This window comes from Akebia trifoliata, chromosome 14 (genome assembly GCF_017979445.1).
Source record: "Akebia trifoliata isolate Shusen 1 chromosome 14, ASM1797944v1, whole genome shotgun sequence".
In the NCBI taxonomy this organism is placed as follows: Eukaryota; Viridiplantae; Streptophyta; class Magnoliopsida; order Ranunculales; family Lardizabalaceae; genus Akebia; species Akebia trifoliata.
This window is the reverse complement of record NC_141388.1, coordinates 25,752,171-25,770,644: the sequence shown is the minus strand read 5'-3', so window position 1 is coordinate 25,770,644 and position 18,474 is coordinate 25,752,171. Positions and strand designations below refer to the sequence as shown.

The following is an 18,474-nucleotide window of genomic DNA, read 5'->3' as shown; positions in this document are numbered from 1 at the left end:
GAGATATCATCATAAAAAATCAGCCCATTCAAATTTCTCATGGGCTGATTTTTTGTGAGAATGATATCCTTACGAGATCACAGGGTCAGGATCCCTTGACTCACGAAGAATGACTAATGAGAAGAAAAAACGATCCAACCATTTAAAATCAAAATTTAATGGTTGAGATTTATCCTCGGCATAAGTATCTCCGAGATGTGTTTTTTCAAGATACCCACAAAATCTCAACTGTTAGATCCAAACGGTTGGAATCATGTGTTTTCTCAGGAGTCATTCTTCACGAATCAACAGATCCCAACCCATATACACATGGATTGAGTGGGTCCTCTAGATTTAGGATGCCTGCATTTCAGAGGACATTCATTCAGGTCTTTATCCATTTCTTTCTGTTGCTTCTAGTAAATAAAGCCGATGCCACAGATGTATGAAACAAAACTATTACTAGTTTACAATAGTAGTTAACAAAGGAATCTAAGAGTACAACACGTCTATCATTATCATCTACATAGATCAGTTAAACAATCAAGCGCACACCTACTCATACCCCACTTTTAGATGTTTTACCTTCTTCAATGAAATACAGAAACAGCCTATCCTTACTAGGACAGGATACATGTAAGTAGGCAAAGCAAAATGGAAAGATGATTCCTATGTTTTCTTATACATTACTTCATTCCCAACAATTATTATTATGGTATAAATAAGAGAAAGATGCAAGTTTTCCATTTCACTTCTTGTCAATTGGAACAAAGAATTGAACTAACGCCCTTGATAATTGCAGCACCAAGGGCTTCTTAAAATAAAATAAAAACAAACATCACAAATAAGGAACGAAAAATGATAGGAATGTTAGTCCCCCGCATTGACCAAGGAAAGAGAATACATCCCATGAGCATATTTGAGAAAACACAAGTTTTCATACGGATTGAGGGTTGAGCTAGTTCGTCAAGTTGGTAATGTTTTTGTTGATTCCACAACAAGGAGCTCTCCTTGAATGAGATTTCCATTACCATTAGAATTGTCACACCGTTTTAAATGGTTACCGGTACCATTAATTCCTAACCCAAGGAACAATGTAAGGTAGTATAATTCATGGGAACCAGATGCTCTAACCTTTTTTTTAAAAAGGGGGGGTTATCAAACTTTTCAACAGATCTTATATTGAAAGAAAAATAAATACATCAAAGTGTGAGGTAGCAAAGTATTAGAAAAGAGGATCACTTGATATAGTTAGATTGGTATCTTGTAGGCCAGATGGAAGCTCAAACCCAGACATAAAATCATCACCAAAGATGACAGCACCAGCTGCTAATGCACCTGCACCAACTCCCATTCCAAAACCAGGTCCACCACTGTGCCCAGGTGCTGCTCCAGATGATGGTAGATTCACGTAAGTCCCTGGCAATTGGTCGTTTCTTGGGATAAAAGTGGGCAAATAGCCCACGTGAGAAGGTGGTGGTGGCGGTGGTGGTGGAGGTGTGTTATAAGATGGGCGATAGCTTGGTCCACCTGCTGATGAATTTGAGTGGTTTGCAGGGAACGATGACATCGGATATGGGGAAGTCATCTGAGGGCCAAGCGGGGCTGGGTACTGAGATTGAGATGGGTGAGGTTGCCCTGGCCCATTTCCCATAGCCAAGGAAATTCCATCGCTGTTACCTGTGAGTTTAAGCCCTTCCCCATAACCTGCAAAACAAGTAGTTAAAAGGGTTGGTGAGATGGTCAAGACCACCCCTCAGGATGCGGAGGTCTTAAGTTTGAATCAACCCTTAGGGGTTACCCTCAACGATTTATACTGGAAATTACTCGGTGCATGTGAGGGGAATGCATGCACCGAGGATTAGTCCAGTGTTCTAAGAGGCCCAGATACCCCTTTTTCGGAAGCAAAAAAAAAAAACATTTAAGACACTATGATATGATACACATGACACTCTTTGGTCCTAACAGAACGGAATTATAAATAACTAGGCCCCCTAATTTCAGGTAATTGTGTGAAGGGGGGGGTCGAAGCTTGATATACCTACTTTACTAGTAGTGTATGTAGGTTTTTCAGCCTCTATTTGGTGGTGGAGTGGGGGCGGGCGGGCGATAATAGCAGAGTTTTGAAACCCCCTTACATGATAAGGAGGGAATGAAGAAGTATCAGAAGTTAGTCCTACAGTTCGCAAACAAGTCCTAATCAATCCACAAGTATATCTGTGGGATTTCCTAAGTATGGCTTAGTGGTTTAGTTGGATTTATCTGTGGTCCTTGTGTATGTGAGATGGGAGGGTGATAGAGAAAGCATTGAGATGTCAAGTTGGATCTTCAATTGTCCAAGTGGTGAAAAAAAAATAAAGAACTGGATAAAACTTTACATAACTGGATACGGTTTTAAAATATTTATGTACCAGATAAATTTTAATGTTTATGGGAAAACTTTTGTAGTGAATTTACCTTTATAACCCGTTGATTTTAAAATAATTCTTAATTTTAGAAATAAAAAGGTATAAAGGTAAATTCATTGCAAAATATTACACATGTAAGAAAATTTATTCAGTTTGTAAATATTTCAAAATCATACCTGATTATAGAATTTGATCAACCTAAAAAATCATAGAGAGAATTACAAAAAGAGATGAATTTTTTAAAAATTACAAAATCGGAATGAAAAAAAGTTACGAAAAGGGGTAAATTAACATTTCGTGAGTTGAAAATGATGAATTTCCGATTCTAGTTCACTGTTCATTTTAATTCCCAAAACATGAAGAACAAGATCGTGGGTTTTTCAAAGTGATGATCTCGTTAATATAAAGTGATAAGATCGTTGATATATATATTTTTTTAAGTTACAATCTCGATAAAAAGTATCGAACCTGCGAGATTGTCACTTTTATAACCAGCGAGATTGTCACTCTTCAAATAAATATTAGCGATCTTGCTACTTTAAATCAGTAAGATCGTCACTTCGAAAATCCTACGATCTCTCACTTCATGTTTTGGGAATTAAAATGAATAGTAATCTAAAATGGGAATTTCATCAAAAGTTGATCATGTTTTGGGAAATTTCTCTATAAAAAGCTATATATTTATTTTTGTAAATATTTTTTTAAATGGGTAAAATGACGAATTCGCTTCTTCGAAAAAAAAATAAAAGAGTAGCAAAATTTAACCCTAATTTTAATCATGCCCTTAACTTTTGATCCGGGAATCTATTTGACTATTATTATGTATGTTCTTTTGGGTAATTTGTGGACATCTGTCAGGTTCGAACAATAAAGCGATTTAACCATTGCATTTTTTGCATATATTTATTTAAGTACTTTTTTGGGCATAATTTTGCAATCCAATTTAGTTTGAAGTCCTAAAAAGTTATTTACAAAGCGATTTAGCCATTTTTTTTTTTTTTAATTAATGAATTTGCCGCTTTGCCCATTTCATATAAAAAGTTATTTACAAAAATAGGTATAAGCACCCATTTTTGTAATTATATTTTCATACCAGTTCTTTTTGTTTTTTTAACAAAGTTCATACCTGTTTTCGGGTAAAACACCCAAAATTTTACCATCTGATTTAAATGAATTTTTACCACACTTACTACAAAAGATGATACAAGTTGTAAGAATGAAAGATAATTCTGAGTTTTTTTATTTTATTTTTTATTAAATGTTCATCCCATGGGCATGCATATTTATATACCTGAGTAAGAAGTCCCTCCTCCATTATCCCTCTCTTCAGAGATCCGAATGGAAACATCTACAAATCCTAGAGGCTTTCCAGAGCTTTTCTTCCTCAATTGAAAGCTTCCCACTTCTTCATTCCCAGCAGGCTTTGAGGAGTTATTCTTCAAATACTTGGCCAAGAACTCTTTAAGGAGAATAGTTGCTGTCCCATAAAGACTCTCTCTAAGAAAAATGGGCTCTCTACTATAGACTTCAACATGTAGTGTTACACCTTCCAAGTTCGATTCTGAATCTCCCATCGAAGCTGAAAACTTGGTTTTCCAAGTCGGGTTACTGCTCCCCGAAGCATCAATTTTTGTACAATATTTGTTATTGGGATCGATCCAACCGACAGCAAACCATTGGAGCTTCCACAGAGACGATGAACGCTTGAGTCCACGAGCGGATAATAGGCAGACTTCAACCCGAATTTTTGCCATGTTCTTCTGATGAAGACGCAAAGGGAAAGAAGAGAAGGACTTTTGTGTGTGTGTGTTGGAGAAGAAGAAAAGTAGATTTACTTTGCTTGATTGTAGGGTAATTCTAAAAGCATCTAATTCCACTTTATGTTAACTTTGCTTATGCTAATTTGGTTTGATTCCAGCTTGCACCCCCCCCACAACACCTACGTACGTATATACAATTGAAAAAGGGAAAAAAAATCTAAATTCTTGTGCCGCTAATGTCGTGGAGAAAAACAGTTATTTTCATGGGGTGCCACTCAATTATTGGTCATGTCTAATTCATAATTTCTACGAATACGACGTTGTTAACATGCACAGTATCCATAAAATAAAGAAAATAGAAAATAGAGCAATCGTACGAAATTAAAATTCAGGGGATTTTACAAAACGTGATCAACTTTTGATTAAATTCCGATTCTTGGTCGCTATTCATTTTAATTCCCAATTAAGTGACAATCTCGCTAATAGTTTATTCCAAAATGACAATTATAATGTCTTAAAAAATCTATTTCATATCTCAGAGGTAATTGATTGTTAATCTATATGCATCTCTAAGAATTTTAAATAAACATTTAAAATTGATTTTTATAAAAATATTTGGAGAGGAGAGTTAAGAAAAATTAGCACATGTCTCAATAAGCATGCACAAAGAATCAATCAAAATATGATTTTTTTTATAAAAGATATTTAAGAAAAGTCTGAGTACACCATAAAATTCATATAAAAAAATTATCAAAAATGGACTATAAATTTGTGTAAATAGAAGTCTCAAGCATTAAGTTATTAATAAAAAAATAATAATAACATAAATTACCATTACATCGTTAATATTATATAAATATCAACCTTAAGAGAGAAAAATCATATTTATCTTTCTTCTCCAATGTAGAATACGCAAATCCTAAACCTTCAAGTAACGATTTGAGTAACTTAGAGCAAAAACTGAGAGCTCGTGAAGAAGAGAAAAAAAGCTTTGCCTCGTCGAGATCTTCACTTTAAGCTAATGAATTTGTGTTGAGATGAAGAGCAAAATTAAGATTTCGAGCAAAGAGCATTTTTGGGAGCCATTCTTAACAAAATCGCATTGTAGAAAATGCAAAACAAGTAGAAAATCTTTCATTTTACTTTTTAATTGCTAGTTTTTTAAGAAACATAGATTTATCAAAGGTATTTTGTTGGGATTTTTTATTTAAGATCGATTCACTTTAAATCATGCATATTTTGGTGTTTGATTCCATAAATTTACTTATATTCAAGTTAAATTATTTGTATTTACATTACCTTACAAGTTTATAAAAGAAAATAAGATACAATAAGTTTTTGATAAGTTTTTCAGAAAAAATCCAAAAAGAAATCTCAAATAACACATGTTTCACTTCTTTGATCGTTATAATAACACTCACCTTCAACCCTTAAATTTCATATTCAAAATTAGCAATCTTCCAACTCAAGATTCTAGGAAGTCCATATTGTCTCTAAGCTTCGAGCTCTTCTTATAAGAGACCTTATTTATAATTCTCAAAGGTTTTAACCCTGTTTAATATAAGGGTAAGGCCCCTCATAGCCCCAACTTATCTATCAAAAAAGAGAGAGATACCTTCTATCAGCACACCAACTTTTACTTATAACACACCAATCCATATATATAAACGTTCATTTTAAAAAGGATTGGTGTGCTATAACTAAAAGTTGAATTTTTTTACTAAATATGAGGACATTTAAGTCACTAAATGTTAATTTTAATAAGAAATCAAAGTACTAACAAATGTATTATAAATTTTACAACCTTGTAAGATCATTACAAAATATGACACGTAAAGCCATAACCTTAACGATATTGTAGATATGTGGACTTCGAAACCTTTGGGGAGGTTTGAGCTCATCTACACGGGTTTAGAAGTTGTCACCATTCAATTAAAGTGTGAATAGACACTACAAAAGGTTTTCTAAAATTTTGTTTCTTACCTTATAGTGATTCACATATCCAAATATAAAGGAGAAATGTCTATCTAGAGAATCTAAGGTAAGGAGATTCGGTTGAAGGACAAGAAAAGTGTTAGGCACCTTGTCCCTCCCATCCTAAAATGATTACAAACATATTGACCATAGGTGAAGATTAAAAAACTTTTTTTGGATTTTGAAAATAAAAAAAATTATAAAGAAAATTTAAAGGGCAAAATAACTATAGTTAAGTTTTAAAAAATTAAGAAACTAAATTAATAAGCAAACTAAAAATGAAACAAGGTGTTTGCTAGAATTTTTTGTAAGCTAAGGATTTTGGTAGGAATCCACATGGATTTCACCTTATTGGATCTCAAGGCTCTTTTAGAGGGTTATGTGCTCACTTGAAGCATCTTTTTGTTGGTTTAATCTTTAGGAAGTGTCTATGAGTTAGACACCACCATGGAAAAATTAGAGACCTTATGCATGAATTGTATCATCTTTGGGACTGTTTTTTGATAGCTTAAAGAGTTAGGTGTAAATCTAAGTAAATCTCTCATATTTGATCCTTAGCTATTTTAGAAAAAATATAGTGTGATATGTGTGCACATTGTGTATACATGTAATGGACTTAGAAAGAGAATATTATCTCTAAAAAGAGACTACTCTCTTACTTTTAAGTCATCAAGAAAGAAAATAAGAAAAATTCTATTCTAGGAATTTAAATTTGCAAGGAAAGTAAAACACATAAAGAGCATCTACACTTAAAATTTAAAACTTGCAAGGAAAATAAATAACAAGAAACAATTACTCTAATGTTTTCATGGAGCTTATTGAAGGCTTATAGAAGAAGATTACCTCTATGAGGTTTTACTCTCTACCTCCAAGCCTCAAGTTAAATGAAACCAGGATCTACATTACTAAAAGTAAAGAAAGCTTAAAAGTAAACTTGCTTGAATATAAAGAGGGGAATAGATAGAAGGGAGAGATTTAAAGGGAGATTACATAAAAAAATCTGAAAATTACAACTAAACCCCATTTTGGTATCTTCTTTCTTCTTAGTTAGAGTTTCTTGGGTATTTGGGAAGGGATTTGAACAAAGTTTTAGTACACTAGAGGATTTTGAGGAAAGACTTTGATAGAATTTTGGATCACTTGAATTCATTCTCATTTTTGCTTTGGAGGGGGGTCATATTTATAGGATTTTGGGAGATCTTTGGGGATAAACTTGCCCTAAATCCTAAAGTTCCCAATATTCTTAACAAAATCTCAATAAAAGATACAAAATACCCCCCATCAAAGAGTCATTGATAGTCTTTTACAATCCTATGAATCTAAGCAATCAAGATGGCTAAAATATAGAATTGTAAAAGACAACAAGTTCTAGAAATTCTATGAGAAGGTTAAAAAGGTCCTAAGGCATTGGCTTTGGATCAAATCCTAGATAACTAGGCTAAATGACATGTAATTAGGTGGTAGGATTTTGGATATTAGGTCATTTAGCCTAATTAGTTCCCCAACAACCAAGGGTTAATCTAGTCTTTATTCGTAAGTTTTAGAGAATTCTATAGGTTGAGAAAAATTATCAAAATCTTTTGAACTTGGTCAAATTAAATTGATCCTTTTAGAATTGAGAATAAGCATGAAGGACATAAGAGTAAACTACTTAGTTGGTTCTAACAAGATGGAGTTACTAATTACATTTATGTAGGGACCAATATTTGATCAAGGGTCTTTGTTGGAAGAATAAGGAAATTACAATAAGACCAAAGTGGTGGGATTATTAGAGAGTTCAAAGAAAGGTAAAAGTGTCAAAGAGATGGATGTCTTGGGGAAAAAATCATTAAGGAGGGGGTTTCAAGGATAATTATCCTTAAAAAAAATTGAGCACACATAGGCTTGTAACTGCCCAACTAAGCTCACCAAGGCCTGAATAAAAATTATGCCTCGTTGTAGGTCACCCTTGGACTATGCAAAAATTACTCTTGGCATAAGTCACCTTTGGCCAGGCAAAAAATTAAGTTTGGCCAAAGATGACGTATAGCCAGGCTTAAATCTAAAGTTGAAAAATGGCATTTAGGCCTTGTGGTTACTTGAAAATTGGACTGGAATATACCTTGGGTCAAACCCTTTCTTAGAATGTTTTTGGTGCTCTTAGGCTAGGTTTAGGCAAAAATGGGGTATCTACAACTGTCCTTCTTTGTGAGAGTTGTATGCAGCAATCATAAAGACGTAAACTCAAACTCCTTTTTGTCTGGCCAAGCTCAAGCCTACTTGCTTGTTCACATCTCACTATAGTGAACTCAAATTGAGTTTATTAACACAAAGAGTCGGTTAGTCCACGCTCTAGGTCTAACATGGATTAAACCTAAAATTCTAGGTTTCTTGATTCGATGTATGGCTTTCGAAGGCGTCGTGGTAAAATTCTGATGAAAATCAAAAATATTTTAGGGTTTTGCTCACACGTGATTCAAAAATCCAATGAAATTTTTTTTCTAGAAAATAAAACTTTGATTTTCAAAATCCTAATCAGAATTCTTTTAAAAATACTGGATCAAACTGTTGTCCCTGGCAATGGCAACAATTTGCTTAAGTTATAATTATGAATCTATAAGAATAATAAAATAAAAATATAAAAACCTTGGCAAGTAAGGGTTGATCCACAAAGACAACGATATCCAATTATCCTTTTAACTTAAAACCAATTAAAGACTATGAGTAACCAATTAAAAATTGATTTAGGAATATTTAATTAAACTAATGAAATATATAAACTATAAAAAAAATGTTAGACCAGTCAAATCTGCCCTAGAAAATATAATAAATAAAACAAGTTCAAATTGTTTTTATCTTAATCTACTCAGACAAAGCTAATGACCATAGATCGAAAAGTGAATCTGGTTTAGCATACACAGTAATTAAAAGTATAATTACATTTTAAATGATCAAATATACATATCTAAAATCAATTACTAGAGCTAAACCATCAGAACTCTTAACAATTTAAAATAGACATTCAACACTTATAAACAAAAATAAAATCAATTAAAAACATTAAAGCATGATAGATTCAAAACAAGTTCATTCATTATATTTTGTTTCAGTTTCATTGACTTTTCTAACGGAGGTTTAGCTAAGAAACATTGCAAAATCAATCAAAGAAAAATTAAATAAAAAGGAAGAGATGAGAAAAAAAGAATTTATCTTTATTGATCTTGGAACCGAATTAATAGAATTTCCTTACAAAATCAAACTTAAGAAAATAACAAAAAAATAATAAACCCTAATTCTCTAAATCTAATTCTAAATTATTGAGAGATTTTTCTATCTTCCTCCACTCCTTTTAAGCTATAGTCTAGTCCCCTATTTATAGAGAGACCAGATTATGGTTTTTGAGATTTTGGATAACTTTCTTAATTCGCACGATTCTGTAACTTGATTTCAATTAAAACTATTTTATACCGCCAACATACTGTATGAATCTCGAGGCAATCCACCTTATGTTTACTGCGCCACCTTACCCAACTTGGGCACCGCAGTCCGTAAGAGCCCACTAGCTTTAAGTCTTGCTCAATTCACTTTGTTCAGATCCTTGATCATCGTGAATGCTTCAAATTTTTCTAATTCATTTTCGAAAACTTGCGAATTTTCCTATTTCATGAAAATAACTGTAATTAGTGCAAAAAATACTTAATTTTATTAAAATTGATAATTATTATGGACTAATGATGAATTATATCTAATTAAGAGACTTATTATATAATTTACTCGTAAATTATATGTAATTAGGACTCTAGAAACCACTTTCTAGACCTTTATTAGAAGGATCGACTCCGAGATCTGGTCCTAAAGGTCCTCTTTGTTCATTTTTAATCTTCATCTCTGATAAACACTTGGTTTTCCTAGATCTATGTAAAGTCTTCGAAGAGATGAAACTTTTCTTCTCTTTCGTCGAGTCTTGAATCTCACTCTACGATCTTCGAATCAAGCTTCTAGCTCTAAGGAAGCTAGGGTTAGGGTGTTAGTCTAGAGAAGGGATTAAAATTCTGTAAATTTTCTATAAATTTTTGTAACTTTAGTATTTATAGAAACCTACAAACATAAGGGTTATTTTCAAATTTGTTTCTTTTGTTTAAAAAGTCTATGTTCTAGACTTTGATTTTCGCAAACTTATAGTCTATTTTGGATAATTTTTCGATACGAATCTCATGGTGTGGTCATATTTCCCAAATTCTAGTTTCAACAATCATTTTTTTTAAACTTTTGGGTATAAACTTGACATGAAATTTGAGTATTTGACAAATTTTTCGTTGGACCTCTAATTAAGGCGTGCTTATAGGCTAAAATATATTTTTTGACCCTTTAAAATATATTGGTGATGTTTGATTTTCTCAAAATTTTGTAAATCAAGATCCATATTTCTAAACCATAGTATAAACTCAATATTTACAATGTCATAACTTTAAACTTCTCCTCGAGATACGAGTTAAATTTTTTAGGTCTTACATGTTGGTTGATGAGATCGAGTTGCTCTACTCAGATTTTTTAGCTTAACTATGAAGACTAAGGGTAAAGTGAAAGAAAATAGGAAGAAAACAAACCCAAGAAACATCATGGTGGGAATTTTCGGATGTTTGAAAGAGAGGGAGACTACAAAGACAAGAAAAGGAGAGGAGAAAATGAAGAAAGGAGGAAAAAGTGAGACATAAAATAGAGTAATGCCCTTAAGTAATTGTATGTGCGGTGGCATTTCAGTAGTGATGTTTTTGATGAAATTGAGCAGTGGCACCTCATGGTCCCACCGCAGAGGGAAATGTTTGAGAACTTTTCAAATACAAAGAATATATAAAATGAACAATAATATATATATCTATATATATATATATATATATATATATATAGAGAGAGAGAGAGAGAGAGAGAGAGAGAGATTAAGAATTGAAATTTTGAAGATGAAATTTTATTTTAGGAGGGGAGAGTATAACAACCTTCCAAAACACAACGTATCTTGAGGAATTTTTGACAAGGCACGTGTGGTCTAAAGATTTGGGAGTTTATAAGTAAATGAGTTTGGACAAGCATTTGAACATCGGAGGATTTGTTAAAAAAATGCACTTGGAAAATTAACGAAGAAACAAAGACGAGTGGGGAGCATCATTAGGATAGAAATTTAAAATAAATGGAAATTCAAAAGGATGAATGTATCATTGGATAGATCTTGAAAAATTATTCAGAAATAGAATACCCGCACATCGAAATCCAAGAAGAGTTGAGTCCGATCAAAAGTTTCAACCTTTAAATTTCTAAAAAAAGTCTTATATGTCAATCAAGCTTGACCAAAGTCCAAAATAAGGTTTGGAATTGTAGAAATTAGGGGTGGACCCCACAACCCACTTAACTAATCATTTGAGCAGTAATTAAAGTTAGTTACTTAAACCCAACTAATTAACTTGGCCAAGGTGCTTAAGACACCTAAGTGTGAGGATGTGTCCTCAGATAATCTGATTTGGGACAAATGTCAACCCCACTTTTTACCCTTGGCACATGGCATAAAAACCTCATGCATGGTTAGGTCAATTAACCAAACCATGGTTAAATGTGTAAGATATCTTTATTTAAAGCCTCCATTAAAAGACAATTTGCCTCCTTTTTGTCTCAATTGGAAACTCATCAATTTGCTTCCATTTTCTCATAGAAAAACTCAGCTAGGATTGAAGGATTTTTTATGGTTTAGGTTTCCAAGAAGTTGGAATAAATTTGAGGTATGAAAGAACAAAAGGCTTGAATTAACTCAAGAAGACTCACAAGGTACATATTGAAAAATAAGAGCTTGAATTATCTCAAAGGACTTAACAAGATTAGTAAGGAATTCGGAGAAAAAGACACCCCTAGCTTAAGGTAGAATCCCTCTTCCTTTATAATTTTTTGATAAAAACATTATTATTGTGAAGGGATAAAATCATCTGCCAACTAAACCATTCATTCACATCATCAATACGCATCCCAAAGTGGGTACGTGGCAATATTTGGGTAGATTTCTATGTAATTAGGGAAGAATCCCAATTTAGGAGGATTCTTCCATAATAGATAATTAATTTATTTGTAAAGGGGTGAAGGGGTAGTTGTAATTTAACTAAGGCAACATACAAGCCCGAACAATGATATCGTTCTTTCCTAGTCGTCTTTGGACATCCATTTTCATCATTTCTTTGAAAAGGTCTGACTCTACTGATCTCTTTTGCCCACTTCATGAGAGAATCGGGAGCTTCAAATAGTAGCCTAGGAGGATGACCAGTCTATCCATCGTTCTATCCAGAAAACTTCGCATTAGGAGTAGTTTGATCATACGGATACCGGGCTTTCTCATCCAATGCTATGGAAGCCTCCGTCTTTTGAATCCCGCTTCTATAGAAGGGAAATCCTGCTGAGGCCAAAAACATAGGGTTTCATAATCTCATATTTTGCTTTGTTTGAAGCCTCTGTTGTTTGCTCCTCCGCTTGCTAGGCCTGGTGGGCCTACTCATAAGCAATTGACTGGCCCTAGCGCACCACGATTGGCTTATTCTTCTCTTGCAGATCCTTTGCTGCTGGGCCTGGGCGCCTACTGATATCAAGTTATGTTCCATGACAAAACACTGATTGGGAGAGACTTGGAAACTAAACCTCTAGAACATTCGGCTAAAGTGGTAATCTGTCTGGTCCATTAGTAGTCATCTTTCATCTCCTTTGTCCCTTTCTCCATGAAGTACCTGCGTTGCTTTTTTAGTTAAAGGCCTTGAGGGCATTGTAAAGAGGGAGAAAAATGAAAGGAGGAAGGGAAATGGGGGAGACCAAGGAGGTTATGTAACCATGAGATTTATAATGAAATGGCTCCCTGAGCCTATAGACATAGGCACGTTTGCCAAACCATATAAAAATTGTGTTATTTATATTTTCATGTTTCTTTTATTATTTTGTGGGTTTAATGATGAAATCATGATCGAGGTCAATTTCTCACAAAATTGACCTCTACAATTGGCGTCATCACCGTGGGAAAGGAACAAGGGACACGATGTACACATGGTCAACAGTGTAAGAATCGAGGGATGAACAACAAGAAAAGTAAATATTAAAAAAAAAAGATCTTTCATGTAAAGTAACGGTCATAAGAGCCATGGAGAGATTGTGGTGAAATTGTGGAAAAGAAAATGGGGGGTTTTAGATCTAATGTGTGATAACAAACAAGAAGGGGGAGTTTTGAAAAAAAAAATTAAAGAAAAATGAGCGGGTTTCTTTGATCTCTTCTTCTCTGTACTTGGAATTGAATTTTGTTCTTCGAAGAATTCATGGCGAACGAATCATTTTCCACCCTCAAATCTCATCAAGTTATGTTCCTCTAGGTTATTATGTTATTCCAATATTGAACAAACTCCAAGACATCTTCACTCAACTTGGGAGTTCTTTAACAATAAAATTACCACAAGTCGTTATTGTTGGGAGCCAAAGCAGTGATATATCTAGTCTTCTTGAAGCTTTGGTTGGGATAGATTTTATATTGAGAGGTTTGGATATCTGTACTCGAAAGCCTTTGGTTTTACAAATGTTGTAAACGAAGCGAAAAGTCGGATGGAACTGAGGAGTACAGGGATTTCTTGCATTTGAAGAAGAATTTTTTTGTGATTTCTCTAAAATCTGGAAGGAAATTCGAAGTTACAAGTTCACACAATTTGCTAAGGTACACACGATATGCTAAGGGATGTCATCATCCATTGGGGTACATGAGGTTTAACGAAGGACAATGCATCAATTGTTAAAAATCCAAAACAGGGTGTTGTATCAAAAGTTCATATTAGATGGAGATGACATGTCACAGTTCCTATTGATGGACCATGTCACACCAAGCCAATAAATTGTTTTGGGGCTTAATTATGTCGACCCAATTTGTTAGTTGGGTTGGCTTTACAAATAAAGTTAGGGGACCAACTATAGTGCCAAGCGATTATATTGCTTGAGGGGCTTAGGTCACACCCATAATAAGAATCCCGAGTGACATAATTTGTTACCAACTCGGCATAAAGAAAAATTTAGGAACTAATTTTATGCCCAACTTGGTCATTTCTACAAACTCCACTGAGTTAAGTAACTCAATTTATAATTCAATTTTATAATCCATTGATTTATGTTTGAGGGCGTAGTTCTAGTTCATAATAAAAGTCCCACGTGACCCAAATTAGTACTTGAGTTAGCTCGATTTAAAAGTAGTATGGGGGCTAACCTCGTGTCCAATTCAATTGTGTTTAGGGACTCCATTGAGGTAAGAAGTTCAGCCTATTAATTTGACCTACTGAGATAAAAGGTATACATAGGGACTCAATACAAGCTCGATTAGTAAAGTAAAATAGTTAATTCATGCATAGGGGCTCAACCCAAGTATAATTTTAGGAACTTTGAAGGCTGCACAAAAGTGAATTTGACCACAATATTGAATAAGTACGCAAAAAGGAGTCCCGACGACCTCATTATTAGTATGTCGGTGCACAAGATAGAAATTCGACCCCTTTGTTGATCGGTCCACATGATATAAATGTGATCCATTGAGTTAAATGGTATACTTGGGGGCTCAATCAGGCATACTTAAAAAGATTTTATAAATAGGATTTTAATAAGTAAAGGGATTTATTTAAATTGTTAGTAGGAGATCTACATTATGCTATTAGATTTCATGAGGTAGAGGGACTCTGTTTTAAATATTTTTAATTGGGCTTATGTTAACAATAAAGATGATTATCTTTTAGTTTATTTCATACTATCAAAAAATAGTTCGACTCATTAAGGGAACTAAACCCTATTATTTTGGATTTAACATGATTAAAATTTTAAAGGTGGCTCGATTCATCAAGGGAATTGATACATGTTCTGGTTGGTTAAACATGTTTAAAAAAGGCTAAGTTTTTAAGTTCGATTTATTGAAAGAACTGAACCTTACTTCTGATGTTGAATAGGTTTAAGATGGTTAAGACTCTGTTCATTGAGAGAATTGAGCCCTACTCATGAGGTTGAGTAGGTTCAAGAACGTTAAAAGTCTTGGTTCATTAAGAGAATCGAGCCCTACTCATGAGGTTAAGTAGGTTCAAGAAGGTCAAGACTCAGTCCATTAAGGGAACTGGGCCTTACTCATAAAGTTGAGTAGGTTTAAGAAGGTTAAAGTTTTAGTTCATTGAGAGAACTGAGCCTTACTCATAAGGTTGAGTAGATTCAAAAAAGTTAAAGTCTCAATTTATTAAGGGAACTGAGCCCTACTCATGAGGTTGAGTAAGTTCAAGAAGTTTAAAGTCTCGATTTATCGAAAGAACTGAACCCTACTCATGAGGTTGAGTAGGTTCAAGAAGGTTAAAGTCTCAGTTAATTGAGGGAATCGAGCCATATTCATAAGGTTGAGTGGGTTCAAGAAGGTTAAGATTCAAATCATTTGAGGGAATTGAGTCCTACTCATGAGGTTAGGTAGGTTCAAGAAGGTTAAAACTCCATTTATTGAGGGAACTAAGCCCTACTCTTAAGGTTGGGTAAGTTCAAGAAGGTTAAAGTCTCGGTTCATTAAGGGAATTGAGCCTTACTTATAAGGTTGAATAGATTAAAAAAGGTTAAAGTCTCAATTCATTGAGGGAACCGAGCCCTAATCATGAGGTTGAGTATGTTCAAGAAGGTTAAAGTCTCGATTCATCGAAAAAATTGAACCTTACCATGAGGTTGAATAGGTTTAAGAAGGTTGAAGTTTCGATTCATTAAGGAAACCGTGCCATATTCATGAGGTTGAGTAAATTTAAGAAGATTAAGATTCGGTCCATTTAGGGAATTGAACCTTACCCTTGATGTTGGGTTGGTTTAAGAAGGTTAAGACTCCATTCATTGAAGGAATTGAGTCCTACTCTAGAGGTTCGGTGGGCTCAAGAAGGTTAAAATTTTGTTTATTGAGGGAACCAAGCTTTACTAATAAGGTTGGTAGGTTTAATAAGGTTACGTCTTAGTTAATTGAGGGAACCAAACCCTATTCTTGAAGTTGAGTAACTTTAAGAAGGTTTAAGTCTTTAAATTCGATTCATCAAGAGAACCAAACTTTATTCTATTGGTTGAACATGGTTAAAATGGTTAAGTAAAGTGGCTTGGGTCAGCAAGGGAACATAGCCTTGTTTTGATGAATGAACAAAGTAAGAATGAATAAATAAGGCAACTCAATGCAAAGAGACTATTGAGATTGAATAGATTTAAGAAGGTTTAGGCTCGGTTCATCGAGGGAATCCGACCTTTTTATTGGTTGGTGAACACATAGAAAAAACTCGGTTCCACCCAATGAACCAGACTCGACCCCTTGGCTAGTCAATTTATTAGATGAAAAATCTTAGATCATTTTAGGATCCAAATCTAATCTATAGGGAAGAAGATAAGTTTGGGAGCTCAAGAATCATTCCAATTGGAAATTAGAGATGGTGCTCATTCAAAAAGGATTGTTAAAAACTACAAAATTTTCAAAGGCAAATCTTGGTACATCAATTTTCACCTTCGAGAGGAGACTATGTAGAGAGATAAAATCACCTCTCAACTATATTATTCATTCTCACTATCAATACACATCCCGAGGCGGACACATGACAAGATTTGGGTATAATTCTATGTAAATAGGGAAGAATCCCAATTTAGGAGGATTATACCTTAATAGGTAATTAATTTATTTGTATAGGGGTAAAAGGGATAAAGTAATTTAACTAGGGTTAGGATTTGTCTTTAGGATTTTTCAATTTAAAGGCCTTAAGGCCATTGTAAAAAAAGAAGAAAAAGGGGATGAGGAGGAAAAAATCAAAAGGATGAGGGGGACTGAGGGAGACCGAAGAGGTCATGTAACCGTGAGATTTATAGTAGAATGACTTTCTGAGTTCGTGGACGTAAGCACGTTTGCTGAGCGACGTAAAAAACTCTTGTGTTATTTATTTTTGTATGTGGATTTAATGATGAAATCACAATCAATGTCGATTTATCACAAAATCGACTTTCTACAGTTATGATTGTAATTTATAATTTGTACACAAAAATATATGTTTCCTATTATATATAATTTAAAATGTTTTCCATCAATATAATCGCAATTGTATGATTGTGTTCATGAATTCATAATTTAGTTGGGTGGATGTGGTTGTTTTCTTTTCAAGGTAAAATCGCATTCGAGTGTTCAATTATCGCTTTTTTAGTCAAAATTAATAGGCAAAAGAGGTGAACTATGCGAATACAGTTGACACAGACCAAATCTACGAAAAATAGCAATTCATGGTGTAAGGCTGTGACTACAAGGTGGGAACCATGGATATGCAAACACAAAAACCCTAGATCTCAAAGAAGAAAAGAGAGATTAATGATATATAACTAAAGGTAGAAACAAAGAAGGAAAGTTTTGCTTCTTCCTTTCCATGTTTCTCTGGCCCTATAAACCTGATAAGCCAATATAAATCAGAATTTTTTTTTTTTTTTGGGATAAATCGAGTTGGATAGAGAGAGATATTATGTGCCTAATTATTGTAGACACCCCATTTTTGCATCCGCCTGATTAATCAAGTCGTCAACCCGATCGCAAAGGTTTCCAATGATGGATGTCTATTCCAATACTTTATTTTGTTACCAGATATGTTTCAGAAATCCGGATGAGGTATCTTGAACTGACAAAACTTAGAAACCACGCTACGCTAGGAAAATATGACCCCAGAAACATAGAAATCATCATCTTGCAAACCAAAAAGAAGCTTTACGATAAAAATCACTAAAAATGATTAAATTACCAAAATACCCCTAACATCAAAACAGTCCTAGAGCCTGCATTACGCTTAGGAAAACCCACTCAAACACATAAAACAACAAATCGAAACCAAGTAAACCACTTCGCCAATTTTCACAAAATTTGATAAAATTACGAAAATACCCCTCATAAAGTTCACGATCATTTCATACAAAAAAACTTCATAAATGAAAAAAACCAACATTCTCATTGAATTCCTTACGAAAAACTGATTCCAAAACATCCTGGAACATTGAAAAACGACTTAAAACGTAAAAAATCATCTCCGAGGGCAAAATGGTAATTTCACAATTTTAGTAATTAAAAATTTCGAAATTAATAAATAAATCATTAAATAATGTAAAGTGAAACATTAATAAAATTAATTATAAAATTTAAACCAAAAAATTGATCAATCAGGCTTTCAAGAAAAATTGTTGATGGTTCGCAAGGACCCCTCCATTTGGGGGTCCAAAGAATCAAAGATATAATAGAGGGGGGTTCTCCAAAAATTTAAAGTCAACCAAGCAAGACTAAAGTCAAGATACTAAAGTCAATCAAATAAGACCAA

General features: G+C 33.8%; 1 protein-coding gene across 1 annotated transcript; it reads right to left on the bottom strand.

Moving 5' to 3' along the window:
• Positions 1 to 1,134: 1,134 nt before the first annotated feature.
• Positions 1,135 to 4,308, bottom strand: LOC147386618 (Calcium-dependent lipid-binding (CaLB domain) family protein). Its single transcript, XM_086422320.1, has 2 exons — positions 3,679 to 4,308; positions 1,135 to 1,686 (listed from the first exon to the last, which is right to left on the bottom strand). The coding sequence occupies exons 1-2, from the start codon at positions 4,139 to 4,141 to the stop codon at positions 1,205 to 1,207; spliced, it is 945 nt and encodes a 314-aa protein (XP_086278446.1). The 5' UTR covers positions 4,142 to 4,308; the 3' UTR covers positions 1,135 to 1,204.
• Between the last annotated feature and the right edge of the window lie 14,166 nt (positions 4,309 to 18,474).